Source organism: Pelophylax lessonae, assembly GCF_965119305.1.
Source record: "Pelophylax lessonae genome assembly, chromosome: 9".
Classification (NCBI taxonomy): Eukaryota; Metazoa; Chordata; class Amphibia; order Anura; family Ranidae; genus Pelophylax; species Pelophylax lessonae.
Window position 1 is genome coordinate 183,948,417 of NC_138776.1, and position 16,949 is coordinate 183,965,365.

The 16,949-nt window shown below is 44.9% G+C and overlaps 1 protein-coding gene across 6 annotated transcripts in view; it reads left to right on the forward strand.

The window, feature by feature from the left end:
* DLG5 (discs large MAGUK scaffold protein 5) overlaps positions 1-16,949 on the forward strand; it is a 235,608-nt gene that overhangs the window by 118,542 nt on the left and 100,117 nt on the right. For all 6 annotated transcript variants that reach the window (XM_082268205.1, XM_082268207.1, XM_082268208.1 and 3 more), the window contains 6 exons: positions 231-363; positions 2,879-3,006; positions 4,243-4,418; positions 6,011-6,114; positions 6,493-6,585; positions 9,715-10,635. In XM_082268205.1, coding sequence (XP_082124331.1) covers positions 231-363; positions 2,879-3,006; positions 4,243-4,418; positions 6,011-6,114; positions 6,493-6,585; positions 9,715-10,635 — 1,555 coding nt within the window. The remainder of the gene's footprint in view (positions 1-230; positions 364-2,878; positions 3,007-4,242; positions 4,419-6,010; positions 6,115-6,492; positions 6,586-9,714; positions 10,636-16,949) is intronic.

Genomic DNA, 16,949 nt, shown 5'->3' on the forward strand with positions numbered 1-16,949 from the left:
GCCTCCATTAATCGGCCCCATCGATAATCGGTCGATCCCTAGTAAATTTCTCCTAAACGTGCATCATTTAGGAGATATTTACTTGTGTAGCCGCTGGTGAGGTCACTGCCGCATGCGCTCTGCAAGGGTATGCCATTCCTTCAGAGCCCTGTGCCATCAAGAGTGACTCCTGCGCGCATGCTTAAATAAGACCTAGCTGTATAATTTTTTCCTGTGTTTTTGCTTTTAAGAGAAAAGATGGATAACCACATTGAGAAAGAAGCCAGGTTCCGCCAGCTTATGGCTCATAGCTCTCATGATTCTGCAATTGACACAGACTCACTGGAGTGGGAGACGGAAGTGGTAGAGTTTGAGCGAGAGCGGGTAAGTAGGAAGCAATTAAACAAAAGTCTTCTGTGTGGCACTCTTGAGTGGCATATATGTAAATCAAGCTGCATAGCTTTAAAAGAGAAGTATTGGGGGGGGGGGGTGTTGTTGTATGTATGTGTGTGTGTGTGTATATATATATATATATTAGGAATCAACCAATATCGTTTTTTCGTTACCGATATTTTGCCCATCGCATATCGATATCGGCCGATATTTTGTACATTTAAAGTTTTGAAAAATAAAGACAATTTTTGACAAAAATCTGGTACTGAACATGTTAATTTTTGTTTAATGCTTAATGGCTGGCTTTCTGGCACCCTGTGCTGGCTGGCTGGCTTTCTGGCACCCTGTGGTGGGTGGCTGGCTGGCTTGCACCCTGTGGTGGATGGCTGGCTGGCTTGCACCCTGTGGTGGGTGGCTGGCTGGGTGGCACATGGGCTGTGGGTGGCTGGCTGGTACAAGGCCTGTGGGTGGCTGTCTGGCACCCTGTGGTGAGTGGCTGGCTGTCTGGCACCCTGTAGTGGGTGGCTGGCACAGGGGATGTGGGTGGCTGGCTGGCACCGGGCTGCTGCTGGTGGGTGTATGGCTGTGATACACTCCTGCAAGACTAGTCCTGACTCCAGATGAAGTTGTCCAAGTGAGGTGGCCAAAGAAGGCAGAATGACGTCACGAAAATATCGGCCAGTCCCGGGGCCGATACCGATATATCGGTGAAAGTGCATATCGGCCCATGATATATTGGCCTTGCCGATAATCGGTCGATCCCTAATAAATAAATAAATATATATATATATATATATATATATGTGTGTGTGTGTGTGTATATGTGTGTGTGTGTGTGTGTGTATAATATATAATTAAAAAAATACAACTTTACCAGCTCTGCAGCGAGAACTGAACAATCAAACACCGCTGATCGCTCAGTTCTCCCCCTCCGCTCTGAGCAGAGAGCTATGACTGTCAGTCACCAGCTCTCTGCTCTGCCCTTCCAGCGCTAACTGGAGTGCTTGGCTAGGGAGGGCAGGGAGCAGCTCGCTCAGGCTCTCAGCACAGAGTCTGAGCCGGCTGCCGGTCAGACCACTGGATGGATCCCGACTGTAAAGTTGAGATCTTTCCCCAGCCTGAACCGGCTGGAAACAGGTCACAGGAGTGCAGAACGAAAAAAGCTTTGACCATACTTCTCCTTTGAGTGTGCCATATGTGGGCCTACACTACACTATTCTTTTTGTAATACTATTCAAATCCTGCATTTTTGTGCAAGCTATGCAGCCTTGGCTTCCTGCTCTGGGGTGCTTCACAATGACTGTGCTTTACTGTTGCTTCTCACAATGCATGTCAATAAGTCCACCTACTGATTTAAAACAATACACTCCCCGTGTGGCTGTCTTATCCCAATAGTTGTGATACGGTACAGTGGTTACACTAAGCCGAATAATATTACAAGAAAACAACTATTGCGCCACAATAACTTAAACTGGTGTTACAAAAAAAATGATCCCACCCAGTATGTTAATTTCTGTAGCTTACATTTGAAACTTGTTCCAACACTCCTAGAAGAATGTACAACAATAAAGTGTAGCTGCATATGTATATATTATACGCATGTATAATTTCATTTTAAGTAGTTTTAAAGTGGTATGCACTAATTATCCAGCATGCTGGGAATCTTTTTTTCCTATATTTTTGAATTAGTCTGTTTGAGGTAGCAGTGCTGCACATTATTGTATATTCTGGTAACACTGAGCCGTTTAGAGCATCCCTTAGTGTCTGATCTACTAATTTCCTATTTTAATACAATAAAAACTATGAAAAGGTGAGCATATAAAACATGTCAAGTGTATGTAAAAAAAAAAAAAAAAAACATACTTAAACACCAATAGCAATATCATTATATCATAATACTTAAAAAAATACATGCTTACTAAAAATGCACTGTACATTCCTTTAAAACTACAATAACATTAGTCCAACTTTGAACAGGAAAGATGTCCTCTTTATTAAAGTGATTTTTTTCTATTAAAATAACAAACATGTTATACTTACCTCCTCTGTTAGGTGGTTTTGCACAGGGCAGCCCGGATCCTCCTCTTCTCGGGTCCTTGGCTGAAGTTCCTGGCCTCTCCCTCCTGTTGCATGCCCCCACAGCAAGCATCTTGCTATAGGGCACCCGAGCGGAACCGCGGCTCTGTATCCATTGAGACACGGAACTGTGGTTCAGCCCCACGCGCTCTCCTCATTGGCTGAGTTTGATTGACAGCAGTGAGAACCAATGGCTCCGCTGCTGTGTCTCAGCCAATCAGGAGGGAGAGTCCCGGGCGGCCGAGGCATTTGTTGACATCGCAGGATCAAGAGGGGGGCTCAGGTAGATATTAGGGAGGGCTGCTGCATGCATAAGACTTTTTATCTTCATGCATAAAATGCTTGAAGATAAAAAAAATAACCTTCTACCTTTTACAATCACTTTAAGCATTGTAAATAGAATTTGTTACTGACACTGCTTTTTTTACAGGAGGATATGGACCTTAAGGCTCTGGGATTTGATGTGGCAGATGGGGTGAACGAACCCTTCTTTCCAGGGGATAGTGGCATTTTTGTGACAAAGGTTGATAAAGGCAGCATTGCTGATGGCCGCTTAAGGTACATATGTTTTCAAGTAAAATATTCCCTTAACGTATTTTGTTTTAGTAAAGACTAGTTTAAGATGGAAGGACCTTTTATTTATTTATTTATTTATTTATTTATTTTTTTAAATCTCTTTTGATGACTTTAGTACATTGGTAGTGTTTTATATAATATCTCCCTGTCTTGCTTTCCTTCCCTCTCTCTTTTTCTCTGTTTGGTCACCCTCGCCTCTCTCTCTCACTTATACACGCTCACTCTTTTGGGTCTCCCACACCTTTTTTCCTTCCCTACTCTTCCCCCTTTCCCCCCTCTGTCTGTAAGCGCTTTCTGACTTGCTCTTGGGTTGCTACTATATTAGAAAATATACATTAATCAGCCATAACATTATGATCTCCATAACCCATCGAGGCATGGACTCTACTAGACCTCTGAAGGTATGCTGTGGTATTTGACACTAAGCCATCAGTAGCAGATCCTTTAGGTCCAGTTAGTTGCAGAGTGGGGCCTACATGGATGGACTGCTCGATTTTGTTGTTGAGTTCCTCAAACATTAAACCAGGCCACCTTCTTTCATTGCTTCGTGGTTCAGCTCTGATGCTCATGTGCCCATGTAGACACTTTTGGCTGTGGATATGGATTAACATGTGCACCCTGACCAATCTGTAGCTACAGAGACCTATGCTCCACAAACTGCCCATGACCCTGTCGCCGGTTTTCCTTCTTTGGACCACTGCAGGCCAGGAACATCCCACAAGAGCTGCAGTTATGCTTTTTCAATGTTTTGCTTCAGGGACAACATGTTCACTTGTTGCCTAAATTATCCCACCCACTTTCAGATGCCATTGTAATGATATGATCAATGTTATTCACTTTACCTTTTAGCAGTCATAATGTTATGGATGATGTATATGTATGTATGTATATATATATATATATATGTGTGTGTGTGTGTGTGTGTGTGTGTGTGTGTGTGTGTGTGTGTGTGTGTGTGTGTGTGTGTGTGTGTGTGTGTGTGTGTGTGTGTGTGTGTGTGTGTGTGTGTGTAAAAATAGTTTCCATCCCCCCCCCCTCCCCTTTATTGGTACATTTTAATTTTGTGGTTCAAATGCTGGGTTTCTTTGTTCTATGTACTGTATGGTCCAATAAAAATTTTCCTATTCAGCATTGCATTGATTTTATACGTACATATTTTGTATGTTTGACCAACACTGTATGAATTGTTAGGTATAAACATGACTATTCAAATTGCAGGGTGAATGATTGCCTCTTGAAGATAAATGATGTGGATCTCACAAACAAGGACCGCAAGCAGCTAATTAAAGCTGTATTAAGTGGAGGGGATGTCATTAACATGGTAATTCGTAGACGAAAGTCCCTGGGCAATCGAATTGTCACTCCTCTTCAGATCAGCTTGGGTGGCCAGAAAGGTGAAATTTTCTTTATGTACGATAAATAAAAAGTTTTTTTTCAAATAATATATTAGGTTCTTTAAGTGAGGGCTCTTTTAAAACCCTTAAAATGTTTAAATAAATAGTTTAAGTCCCCATGCACACAGGGCATTTTTACAGCTTTTTTACCAACGTCCGACTGTTTTGCAGCCTAAAAATGCCTCTCCGTGTTATTCTATGGCCTCATGCACACACAGGCTTTTAGGAGCTGTACGTTTTCAAGCCGCATAAAAACCCCAGGGCCAGTATGTTCTACAGACCAGCGTTACAGCTCTAAAAATGTCAGACGCTGCTAAAGCGGCTTAGTCGCATCAAGCGTTTTTTTTTTTTTTTTTAATATCATCAATGGTTTCCTATGAGAGCCACCTTAACTGATCCGACCTTCAGCCCATTGATTTAAATAGAAGCCGCATCCAAGTCATGTTCTCTGATCTTAAAGGGGAACCCCACGCCAAAAAAAATAAATGTGGGGTCCCCCCTCTCCCCAAAACCATACCAGACCCTTATCTGAGCATGCAGGTTCTGGAAGGGGGAGGGGTGACCGGGGGGGGGCCTCCAGATCCCTGCCCCCCCCCCCCCCCCCATTGTACATTGTATCCCTACCCAATCACCCCGAAATAAAGCAGCTCCATGGGAGACAACATTGGAGGAGGACCAGGTTGGCGCCAGAGACGATATTGGCAGAGAAGACCAGTGGAAGATTTTTAATAAAGGATTTGTCAAAACCGTCTCTTGTTTTTATTTACAACACACTTACTTTTTTTTGGAGTAAATGGGTAGGGGTTGTTAAAGGGGGATTCCTGATTCCGATAAGCCCCCTGCCTGCAGATCCTCACTATCAACATAGGGGCAAAGTGTTCTGCCACAAACCACCACCCCATGTTGTGGGCGTGTGGCCTGCAGGGTCTTGGTCCAGGATGGCTTGCTCACTTATCAGGCTGCATACTCGGATAAGGGTCTGGTATGGATTTTAAGGGGGGAGGGGGGGGCCCCATGCCACTTTTTTATTTTTTTGGGATGGGGTTCCCCTTCAAGATCCTCGGCGCATAAGTCGCACGCCACAGGTTAGATCACGATGATCCGACTTCTATTCAAATCAATGGGCTGAAAGTCAGATCAGTTATGACGGCTCTCATAGGCAACCGTTGATTTTGAATAGAGTCAGAGAAACTGTTAAAAGCTGACATGGCTAAACCCGCAATGCAAAAATCAAATAAACGCGCAGTTTTACAGCCGCTTTTTCCTGGCATTGGTAGTGGCTTTGCAGCTCGCTTTTTTAATAACTCCTTGTGTTTATGGGGACTAAGTGTCGATAGGATTCAGACAGCAAATACAGCATGCTTTTGACATTTGACAATTTGAGACGCTTCTAAGACCATACAGAATTCATTACAGGTGCAGTTATAACAGGTACTTTTCCATTCCCATGGACTTATATGGGGAGAGAAGTAATTCTGAAGTGAACAAAAGCCCACTGAAACAGCCCACTGTTTAATGGGTGTTCTGCTTGTTGTTGCATGTTTTCTGATGTCAACTGTGTGTTTTTTTTTTTTCTATAATGCTTGTCACAGACAGTGGAATTTCCTTGGAGACTGGTGTGCTGGTGGCAGCTGTGATGCCTGGGAGTCCTGCTGCCAAGGAAGGAACACTTACGCCTGGTGACAGAGTGGTGGCTGTAAGTTTACTATTGTTCTTGTCCCTTGTCATACTTTGGCAAAAAATAAATTCAGATTTGCCAACTGTGGCATTAATTACATTGTGACAGTTCAACTCTTTGATAACTAAGTGTGGTTTATCAGTTGATGAGGTGACGCTGTAATAAAGCATTGCACGTCACAAAGATGTACATATACATAGTACATTAACCCATATCAACCAATCTAAAATATCTTTACAGAAAACTGAAATGTAATTGGTTACTATAGATTATTGTATTTTGAACATTCCTGCTGTCATTTTGCTTTGCTTTATTTAGTTATCCTTCACTTGTTTTACGAATCACTGGAATTCCTATTGTTTTTCACTTAATTCTAAAACCTTTTCTGTATAATAGATTAATGGCATAGGTGTAGACAACAAGTCCATCACAGATTGTGAGGCTCTTCTGAGAAGCTGTCGGGATTCACTTAGTCTTTCTCTTTTAAAGGTATTTGAAAACTTCATGTAAAACCTTGAGTCTTTTGATTACAGTGTATTAAGTATGTCTGATTTTAACAGAGTTCACGAAAGCGTTATATGTTTAGAGAGCATAAAATCATACAGGGCCGGTTCACACCAGATGCAGGCCATTGCATTTTTATTCTGCATCAGAAATACATAGACAGTGTTTAACATAGATTTCAATTGTCCTAGTTCCCAGCAGTGCAGTGCGTTCCAGTGCAATCAACAAAAGTTGGACATTTTTTTCCTGTATGGTATGTGGTAAAACGCACACAAACGCACTTCTTCAATTGAGATGAAGTAAAAAAAAAAAGTTGAAAAACTGCACTGGAATGCATCAAAAACACATAAAAATGCACCGACAAACTGCACTGGGATGCATCAAAAACACATAAAAATGCACCGGAAAGTATCAGACGCGCAGTTGGAAAGGTGGATCTGCAAAGGAATTCATACCAAGGCGTATATGACCTATATTCTTAAAGGTCAAAAATTGAGGTGACCAGGCATTGCACCTAGTGATTGCATGGTGATGTATTGGAGGGTTTGGCACTGCAGCACACCTACTGAGAGTTTTTTTTTTTTAATCACTATCAAAGATACATGTGTAGCACCCTCTAGTGTGCTACTAGCGTTTGTGCAGGCAAATCTATGCTTTGACTCATGTTTAACTTGTGAGTCTGTAATTGGGTCAGGGTTTACTGCAGGTCAGGCTGTATGACTCACAGGCAGGTCTTTGGTACCTCTCCTTGGGTCTGGAAGTTTGGAGAAACGTCTAGAAGTTAGTGGGCGGAGGCAAGGGGGGCTGATCTGCATACTTAAGTGAACTTGATTTATTCCCAGGCAGAACGTCCTGGTAGGGAAGTCAAGTCAGCCCCTAAATATGGTTTGGATATGGACTCATCCTAGCAGGGGGGTCAGGTGAAAGATTGAGTGCTGAGGAGACCGTCTGTGGTCTTGTAGGGGGGCATGGGGGGGCTGGAGCTCAGGCTGGCTTAGGAAGATCCTAATAGCAGTGCTGTTTGAAAGGAATCTTGCCAAGGAGCAGCAGGGAGCAAGGGAGACAGTGTGAGTACATTATGCCAGTGGTCCTCAACTCCGGTCCTCAGGGCCCACTAACAGGCCAGATTTTAGGTATTACCTTGGGGAGATGCAGACTAGAGTACTGCAATCACTGAGCAGCAAATGATATCACCTGGGATGTATTTCAGTTATCTTGAAAACCTGGCCTGTTAGTGGGCCCTGTAGGCCAGGGTTGAGGACCACTGCATTATGCCACCCAGGAGACACTGCCACATGTAGCAAGCCTTTCAGGAAGACAGCGTATCCTAAGCGTTGTGCTTAACCTTCCCTTTCCCTTGCCTTGGGTGATCTTTGTAGCAGCCAGGTGGGCTGGTGAAGAAGCGGCCAGGTAGGCTGGTAGTTCCTGCAGGCAGTAGGGCTGTGATCAGTGTCCAATAGTGAAGTGGATGATACTCCTTTATGCAGCCTACAACACATTGTGCTACTTTCTAAGAGACTGAGAGTTCCTAGTTAAAGGGTCTTTTGCATTTTTTTTTATATCTGGGACTCTCAGTGATCTAAAGTGGATACTGCTATATTTAATGGACATTTTAAATTATCAATTGGATATTTGTTTCTGGAGCACATAGCATGATTATATGTGTGTTATTACATATACATTTAAATAGTATTTAATGCACTGGCTGTTATCCCTTAATATTTGTTTAGATAATTGTTGTTTATGTAGGAGGGTCATTACTTATGTCTATTTAGCATATAAATTTAAAGGAACAGCCCACCACTTATATAAATAATATTGATTTAGCTGGTATAGTGGTTGCAGCAGTTCCAGTTAACAGAATTATTGTTTCGTTTTATTTTGTAACAGTACAGGTATATATATATATATATATATATATATATATATATATATATATATATATCATTAAATTGTGCATCAAACAATGTATATTGAACCAAAAAAATTAAAAAGTCCTTTCACTGCCATAATAGACACCAGTGTCTATTGATGTACCATCTACCAATATGCCACAATGTTATTCTATATTTTATATGTAATTGATTAAAACAATTTATATTATTATATTAAATTATTTTTTATACTACCATGTGAGACCCGCCTTTATTATCTTGTTAAAACACCAATCATCTCTACACACCTCATTTAAAGTCCCAATTTCCCCCTTTACCTTCTGTTGTCCTATATCTGCATTTTACAACTGGCTACAATAATAATATTACATGTGGATCTGTATGACTGTACCTATATACTATATGTGCCAGTTGCTTTTACGTATTTTAAACCCCCTTTCTATCCTACTTCCCCCCTTTCCCTTTATAATCACATTGTTCTGCCCTATTCCGAAGTCCATATTTGCTCTTTCTCATCAGAGGTCAGCCCACTTTAAACACCAATGCTAGGTGGATAAGGTGTTTGATCGCTAGAGCTTATGCTAAAAAATAAACCCCTTCCCCTGCGCTGTTACGCCACCACTTTGTTGGACCATCCTGGGCATCAAGCTTCTGGAGCCCAAATCTGTTAGACCGCCACCTGTTCATACTTTTTCAACATGCCCACCTTCTGCTGATGCAGCGGCATCTGATTTTGGGTGATTTTACCAGTTTTGTTGTTGCCCTCCCTGAAATCCATTGCTTTAGTATGTCCCATGGTGTATGAATAAGTTGCCTGTATTCTTTAACGTAGCTGTAAACTCCATATCTTGGACTGCAGTACAGGGCACCAGTGTAGTCTTTCCTCAGTGCCTGCTAAATTGCTAAAAACAGTATGGACTTATGTATCCGCTGTGTCCACCATGTACAGACACTAAGCTAAGAGTAGGAAGCCAGTGCCTAGTGAAAGATAGCCCATAGATGTGGGACAATGTTTTGCTTTTCTTAGTGCCCACCCTCATAAGCAGAGCATTCATCACCAGATATATTGGTGTACAAATCCTGTTCTATATCAAATAATTATAGCATAAAATGTACATTGCAAGTCACTGAGATGAATTACTTTTTTACAATCCAAATTTATCCCCAAAGTCAGCTTGTTTACCATGAAATTCAAATTCAAAAAATTTTTTTTTTCCAGATATTTCCACCAAATACATCATGGAGTGGACAAAACCTCTTTGAAAACCTTAAGGAGTCATGTCGTGTTCTCCCATCAAATATTCATGCTCATAACAAGAGGAATCTGAAGAACAACAGCTCAACACAAACTGACATCTTCCACCCAGATATGATTGATCATAAAAAGGAGATGGGGGATTGCATTGGATCAGACAGAGCCCTTCAGCTGAGCTGTCACAGCCACTCAGAGCATAGTTTGGGATCACTTGGGGGAGAGGTCTTTATTGGTCGTGGATATGAGTTGTTAGAAGAGGAAGGACGACCGCTTGTATACACAGATGCTATTGCAGATGTTATGGTTGAGGCACCTACAGGCAAGAGGAGCAGTGGTACGTGGCCTAAAGTTATGGTTAGCCCAGGACACTGCCAGAGTGAGTTCACAGTCTTCAAGAGACCCAGGCAGAGAAAATCCATATTTGATCCAGATACTTTCAAGAGGCCTCAAACTCCTCCAAAACTCACCTATTTGCCTCCAGGGCCAATCATTACACACTCTCCCCAGCCTTCAAAGGTGGACAGGCCACCAACACCCCCAACTCCTCCAAAACGAAGTGACTCTATTAAATTTAAACACAGACATCAGTCTAGCTCTGCTTCTGATTCCACAGTAACTGCTGGCTCACCTCCTACAAGCCCAGCCCCTGCTTCTGTCCCTTCTGGCCAGGATGGCTCCCACAAGATACAGCATAGAAGGGGTGTTGGGAAATGCTGCAGAGATGATGGGACAGATTGTGCCTTGCCAGGATGCAGAGGTGGTGGGGAAGTGGAAAGCTGTTTACAAAGAGCAGAGGAACCAGAAGTAAAAAGGCCAAGACCACTGTCTGCTCCAGCACTAAAGCATCGCCTAGCTCCTGTATCCATTCCTCATCATGCACTGCAGGTGATTAATGATGTTCTAATCTGTCTATTTTTAGCCACAAACTTTTCTGTTTTACGCAATCCATTTGTAAGTTTACCTGTTTGTTTTTTAATTTGCCTGTAAGGACTTCTATTTTCTGCCACTCCTATATGACGAAGTTGAAAAAAAAAACAGAAATAGCCTACACTGCCACAATTCCCCAGCTAGCATGCTATTTATAGGGAATGTTAAATTTTATATAAAACATGACAAAAAAACAGTTCTGTATTAAGCCCAACATAAGGCAAATATATTTTTAGTTTTGAATAATGTAGAGAAAAAAAACTTAACATGTCAGATTTTTATTTCTGCTGTAACTCCATTGTAGAGGATTTTCTCTCCCTTCCTGTCCCTGTGATGTGCGCACAAGAAATAGGTGTTAATTTACTAAAACTATAGTGTGCAGAATCTGGTGCAGCTCTGCATAGAAATCAATTCGCTTCCAGATATTTTTCTGTTAGGGCTCTTTCACACGGGCGATCCGATCTGATCCGCCTGTCAGTTTTTTAGGCGGATGTGATTGGATCCTCCATGCAGCTCTATGGGGCAGCGGATGTCAGCCGAGACAAGTCCGCTGACACCCGCTGCCATCCGCATCCGATCCTGTGCCTGAAATCTGGATGGATGGAAACCCTATTTCTCTATCGCTCATTGACAGACGTAGTCTTCTTGATTCTCAAGAGCTGGGTTATGTTGTCTCCGCAGGAGTAGGACTAGGCAGAAAGACAAAACGTTCTGGCTCCACCTTAGGGGCAGTCCCTGAGGGTATATCCTCCCTCTCTCTGCTACAGGGAATCAGTTTTTTTTTCTGTCTAGTCAGGAGTAAGGACCTAAGTTCCTTGCTGGGATCTTTTGGTCCTGGCAAGACTTTTTTCTTTAGAAAAAGACATTTTTTAGGTAGTTTTTCTCCAGTGTTTTTCCTGTGAGATCTTCAAGCAAAAATGCCGGACTGGGCGACACTTGTGGTCACCCCAGCCGGCCTACGAGCGCGCGCAGACCATGGCATTGCGCTTGGTCGGCCGCGACACATTCAAGTAAGTATGCGGGGCCGGGCGACGGGCTGGATGTTGAGATCCAGTGGTCACCCCGGTTTCTGCCTACGAGCGCGTGCAGACCAGAGCTCCGCGCTGGGTCGGCCGCGACGGAGTCCCAGTGGAGGGACTGACCTTGCGAGTTAAAAGTCTCGCTTGGACGCCAGGAACCAGAGAGTCGAGGCGTCCGGAGTGGTCCACAACCCCCCACCCCAGTGGAGAGGGTATTGTGAAGAGAGGGTGCCTGTCGGTTCGGTATGGTGAGTAAACGTTCCCTTTTTTTCTTTCCTCGTTATGAGGCAGTATGAATTATGGGCCCCTCCATATATGGTCAGTATATATCTGATACTTATAAGTCCCCCTTGTAATACAGCATGTGTTTGTGGGAAGTGGACTTGGTTTGAGAGCTAACACTCTACCCAGCAGACTGTAACATTACAGCAGACATAGGAGGTATAATCCTACCTTATTTGTAGTGTATCTCCTGTAGATCCATATATCGCCTCTTAGCAGAGATGCAGGTGGATGTGCTGGGAAAACGATTTCGGCGGTCCGCCGCCATTTTGCCGTAGACCAAGTGCATGTATGTCCTCAGGTCACGCCGGCCGCCATGTTTTTGGAGTCTTATGTCTCTTCTATGGGGGCGGCCATGTTTCGTGAGCCCAGCTACCTCGTGGAGAGCTGGGAACGCCGGAAGGCGTACACAGGGGGCGGAGCCACGTCCTTCTACCCGGGAAAAAGCAACAGCTCCTTCCAGTCTGTGTAAGACAGACGCTGACTGCAGTTGGTTGGAAACTTCACTGCATCGGTTGGTGAGCCTTGGGGGTCCCTCTCTCTCTCTGTGGGATTGAGAAGCAGGTACTCTGAGGGGCGCTATTGCGCTAGGGGGAGACACACAAAAAAAAAAAAAAAAAAAGAAAAAGTTTTTTTGTTTTTGCTGGCAAAGGTGTCCTGAATTAACATGGACCCTGCCACTCATGTATCTCCTCCGGATCCCCTCGAGGGGTCTGCAGGATCCTCCAGCACCCCACTGACAATTGAATCATTGTCAGCTATTATGGAAACTTTTGTGTCCCGGGTGGAAGTGGCTTGTCAGGGACAGGGCGCAAGAAAGCGACCCCCGCCTAACCCCTTATTATCTGAAACCTCGGATTCAGACTCTGAGCCTATTTCTGCAGTTGCAGGTACTTCATCTGGGATTGGTGTCTCGGGTCCTGTCTCTTCAGACAGCGAGGAGGATGTTTCGGCATCAGCCATAGCCCGAGAGGAAGCGTTGGTAAACGCACTCATTGTATCTGTACAAGAAACCTTAAGGTTACAGGGTATTCCATCGGAAATAGCTGAAACTGAAATCCCTTTTGGGACTAAAAAACGCATCAAAGTGGCGAAGGTTTTTCCATTGCCCAAATGTTTTGGCAATCCAATCGAAGAAGAATGGCGTCTGCCAAAACGCACTTTTACTATTTCTAAACGCATTAACAGGCGTTATCCGTTTGAGGAAACCCTCATTAAGAAATGGACAGAACCACCTGTGGTGGATCCACCAATTGCTAGATTGAATAAAGCCACGGTTATTCCTCTAGAAGACGCTCCGTCTTTTAAAGATCCAGTGGATCGCAAGATAGAAGCTATGTCTCGCACCATGTTTTCCTTGATTGGATCAGCTTTCAGACCTATAATAGCTATTGGTCTGGTTTCGCAGGCTGTAACTGAATGGACCAAGTGGTTACGCCGGGACTTAGAAGAGGTCCCTCAGGCGGTATCAGATTTGTTGGAACAAATGATACAGGGGTTACAGTTTGTGTGTGATGCGGCGTTAGACGCCACTCCATTATTGGCGCGAGCATCAGTCTCAGCAGTGGTTCTCAGGCGTACACTGTGGCTAAAAGGTTGGTTAGCCGACCAAGGTTCCAAAAAAGCATTGGCTAATATCCCCTTTTTAGGAGAGCCTCTATTTGGAGCCAACTTAGATGAGATCATTAAGGATCTCACGGGTGGAAAGAGCACCTTTTTACCGCAAAATTTTAAAGGTAAAGGAACTTGTCAAAGACGAGGGCCTTCTTTTTCTGCTCACAAGAGGTTTTTTCGTCCCGCGGGTGAAAAAATTAAGTCCTCCAAAGCTCCTGCAGGAGGCGTCAGGGGTCGTTGGTCGGGCAAGCAAAAGCCCGCCCCCTCCAGACCTGAAGATAAACCGTCCAAAGCCTGAAGGTGCGCCCCCACCCATAACTGGGGTGGGGGGGACGTCTTCGCCGGTTCCCGGATCCATGGCTTTCCAGAATCCCGGACAAATGGGTTTGCGAAGTCATAAGGTCAGGGTACAAGATCGAGTTTCGATCTCTCCCACCGGCGCGATTCTTCCCTTCCAATATCCGACTATCCCCGGATCGTTTACAAGATCTGCGGAGAGCAGTCACAGATTTACTACAACAAGGAGTGATAGTCCACGTTCCTTGGACAGAACGGTTTCAAGGGTTTTATTCAAACCTATTTACAATACCCAGGAAAGAGGGCAAAGTGCGTCCAATTCTGGACTTAAGGGCACTCAATTCTTTTGTCAACATAAGAAGATTCAGAATGGAGTCCATTCGCACAGTAGCAGCCTTCCTGCATCCAGGGGATGTCCTAGCGTCCATAGACATCAAGGACGCATATCTTCACATTCCCATTTTCGCAGGACATCAGCGGTTTCTACGCTTTTCCGTAGAAGAGAACCACTATCAGTTTGTGGCGTTACCTTTCGGTCTCGCCACGGCTCCGCGGGTCTTCACAAAGGTGTTGGCCCCAATGTTGGCACTTCTGCGCCAAAGAGGCATATCGATCCTTGGTTACCTAGACGATCTTCTGCTTCATGCAGAGTCTCCTCAGACCTTGCTACAAAACATAGAAAATACTATGATTTCTTTACAGGAATTCGGGTGGCTGGTGAACCAGCAAAAGTCATTTCTGGTTCCCACCCAGAGGCTCGAATATCTGGGTCTAATTCTAGACACAGTCAGGACAAGAGTTTTTCTTCCGGTAGGGAAACTCCGAAAGATTCAATCAGCAGTCCAGTTGTTACTGTCCAACAGCTGGTCTTCCCTTCGGACTTGCATGAGGGTTCTGGGGTTGATGGTGGCTTCGTTCGAAGCAGTCCCATTTGCCCAGTCCCATACCCGAATTCTTCAGCAAGAGATTCTTCTCAGATGGAATCGGAATCCGGAATCCCTGGACAATCAGATCCGATTGAGCAAACAGACCAGAGAGTCTCTGGTCTGGTGGCTTCGGTCTCCGATGCTCAGCCAGGGAAAGTCATTTCTGCCAATATATTGGACGATAGTGACCACGGATGCCAGTCTATCCGGATGGGGAGGAATTCTCGGTCAGTTATCTGTCCAGGGACTTTGGTCCCCGGAAGAATCCAGGTTACCGATAAATGTATTGGAACTGAGAGCGATCAGACTTTGTCTGATTCACTGGACCGAGCAGCTCCAGGGCAGCCCGGTTCGGATCCAGTCGGACAATGCTACGGCCGTGGCTTATGTCAATCACCAGGGGGGCACCAAGAGTGTCCGAGCGGCCAAAGAAGTGGCTTGCATTCTTCGCTGGGCAGAACGATTTGTTCCAGCAATCTCTGCGGTGTTCATTCCGGGGGTGGAGAATTGGCAGGCAGATTATCTCAGCCGTCAGACTCTGGATCAGGGGGAATGGTCCCTCCATCCAGACGTTTTCCACCAGTTGTGCCTACGGTGGGGCACCCCGGATGTGGATCTGTTGGCATCACGATTCAACAGGAAAGTTCAGAGATTCGTGGCTCGCTCCCGCGATCCTATAGCAGAAACCGCAGACGCACTGATCGCCCCGTGGGGGCAATACCAGCTAATGTATGCCTTCCCTCCTCTCGCGTTACTGCCAAGACTTCTTCGCAGGATAGAGGAGGAAGGAATTCCAGTAATTCTGGTAGCTCCGGACTGGCCTCGTCGAGCTTGGTACGCTGACGTGGTCAGACTGGTGGCGGACGTCCCGTGGAGACTTCCTCTCAGGGAGGACCTACTGTCTCAAGGACCGATCTTCCATCCTGCTTTACGATCGCTGGCTTTAACGGCCTGGCTATTGAGACCCAGGTGCTGAAGGACAAGGGATTGTCAGCTTCAGTTATTCCTACTCTAGTTGAAGCAAGGAAAGCAACTTCCAGAAAGATTTATCATCGCACATGGAAGTCCTACATTGCATGGTGTGAACCTTTGGGGTTCCGTCCTCGGTCTTATTCGATTAGTCGAATATTAGCTTTTCTGCAACAAGGGGTTGAGCAGAAACTGGCCTTGAGTACTATCAAGGGTCAGGTCTCAGCATTAGCTATCTTCTTTCAGAAGCCTTTGGCTACTCATTCCTTGGTGCGGAATTTCATCCAGGGGGTGCGACATCTGGCTCCGCCAGTGCACGCGCCGTTACCCCCCTGGGATCTTAATTTAGTGTTGTCGGTTCTTCAGAAACCTCCCTTTGAAGATATTAGGGAGATTCCTCTACCTACGTTGTCCCAGAAGGTGGCCTTCTTGGTGGCTATTACTTCTGCACGCAGGGTGTCAGAACTGGTCGCATTATCTTGTCGTTCACCATATCTGGTGGTTCATAGAGATAAGGTGGTTCTTCGTCCGAATCCATCCTTCCTACCAAAAGTGGTTTCAGAATTTCATCTGAATGAAGAAATTGTGTTACCTTCCCTGTGTCCTAAGCCCAGTCATCCTCGGGAGTTTGCTTTACACTCCTTGGATGTGGTCCGGGCGATCAGGGTATACTTGAAAACGACAGACTCGTTTCGCAAGACGGATTCACTTTTTGTGATCCCAGATGGACCCAAAAAGGGGTTGCCTGCATCTGCCGCGACCATTTCCAGATGGATCAGACAGACGGTAGTACAGGCTTATTCTATTAAGGGTCGGGAGCCCCCGTTCCCTGTTAAGGCGCACTCCACTCGGGCACTTAGTGCGTCATGGGCCTTTCGCCATCAGGCGTCAGTGGTCCAGGTGTGCAAGGCGGCTACCTGGTCGTCGGTGCATACCTTTACAAAACATTATAAAGTTGATGTAATGGCATCGTCTGATGCCTCGTTTGGCCGCAAGGTTTTGCAGGCCGCCATTTGAGGAGACCAGTGGTCTACCTCGAGGGTTTTTTCCGTTGGAATTTTTATTTGAGTCCCATTCTTTGTTTATAATGAGCCTTTAAAACTTCTAGTTTGGCACCGGTTGGGCCTTCTAGATTGGATTTGATTTTGTCAATCCCACCCCTCAT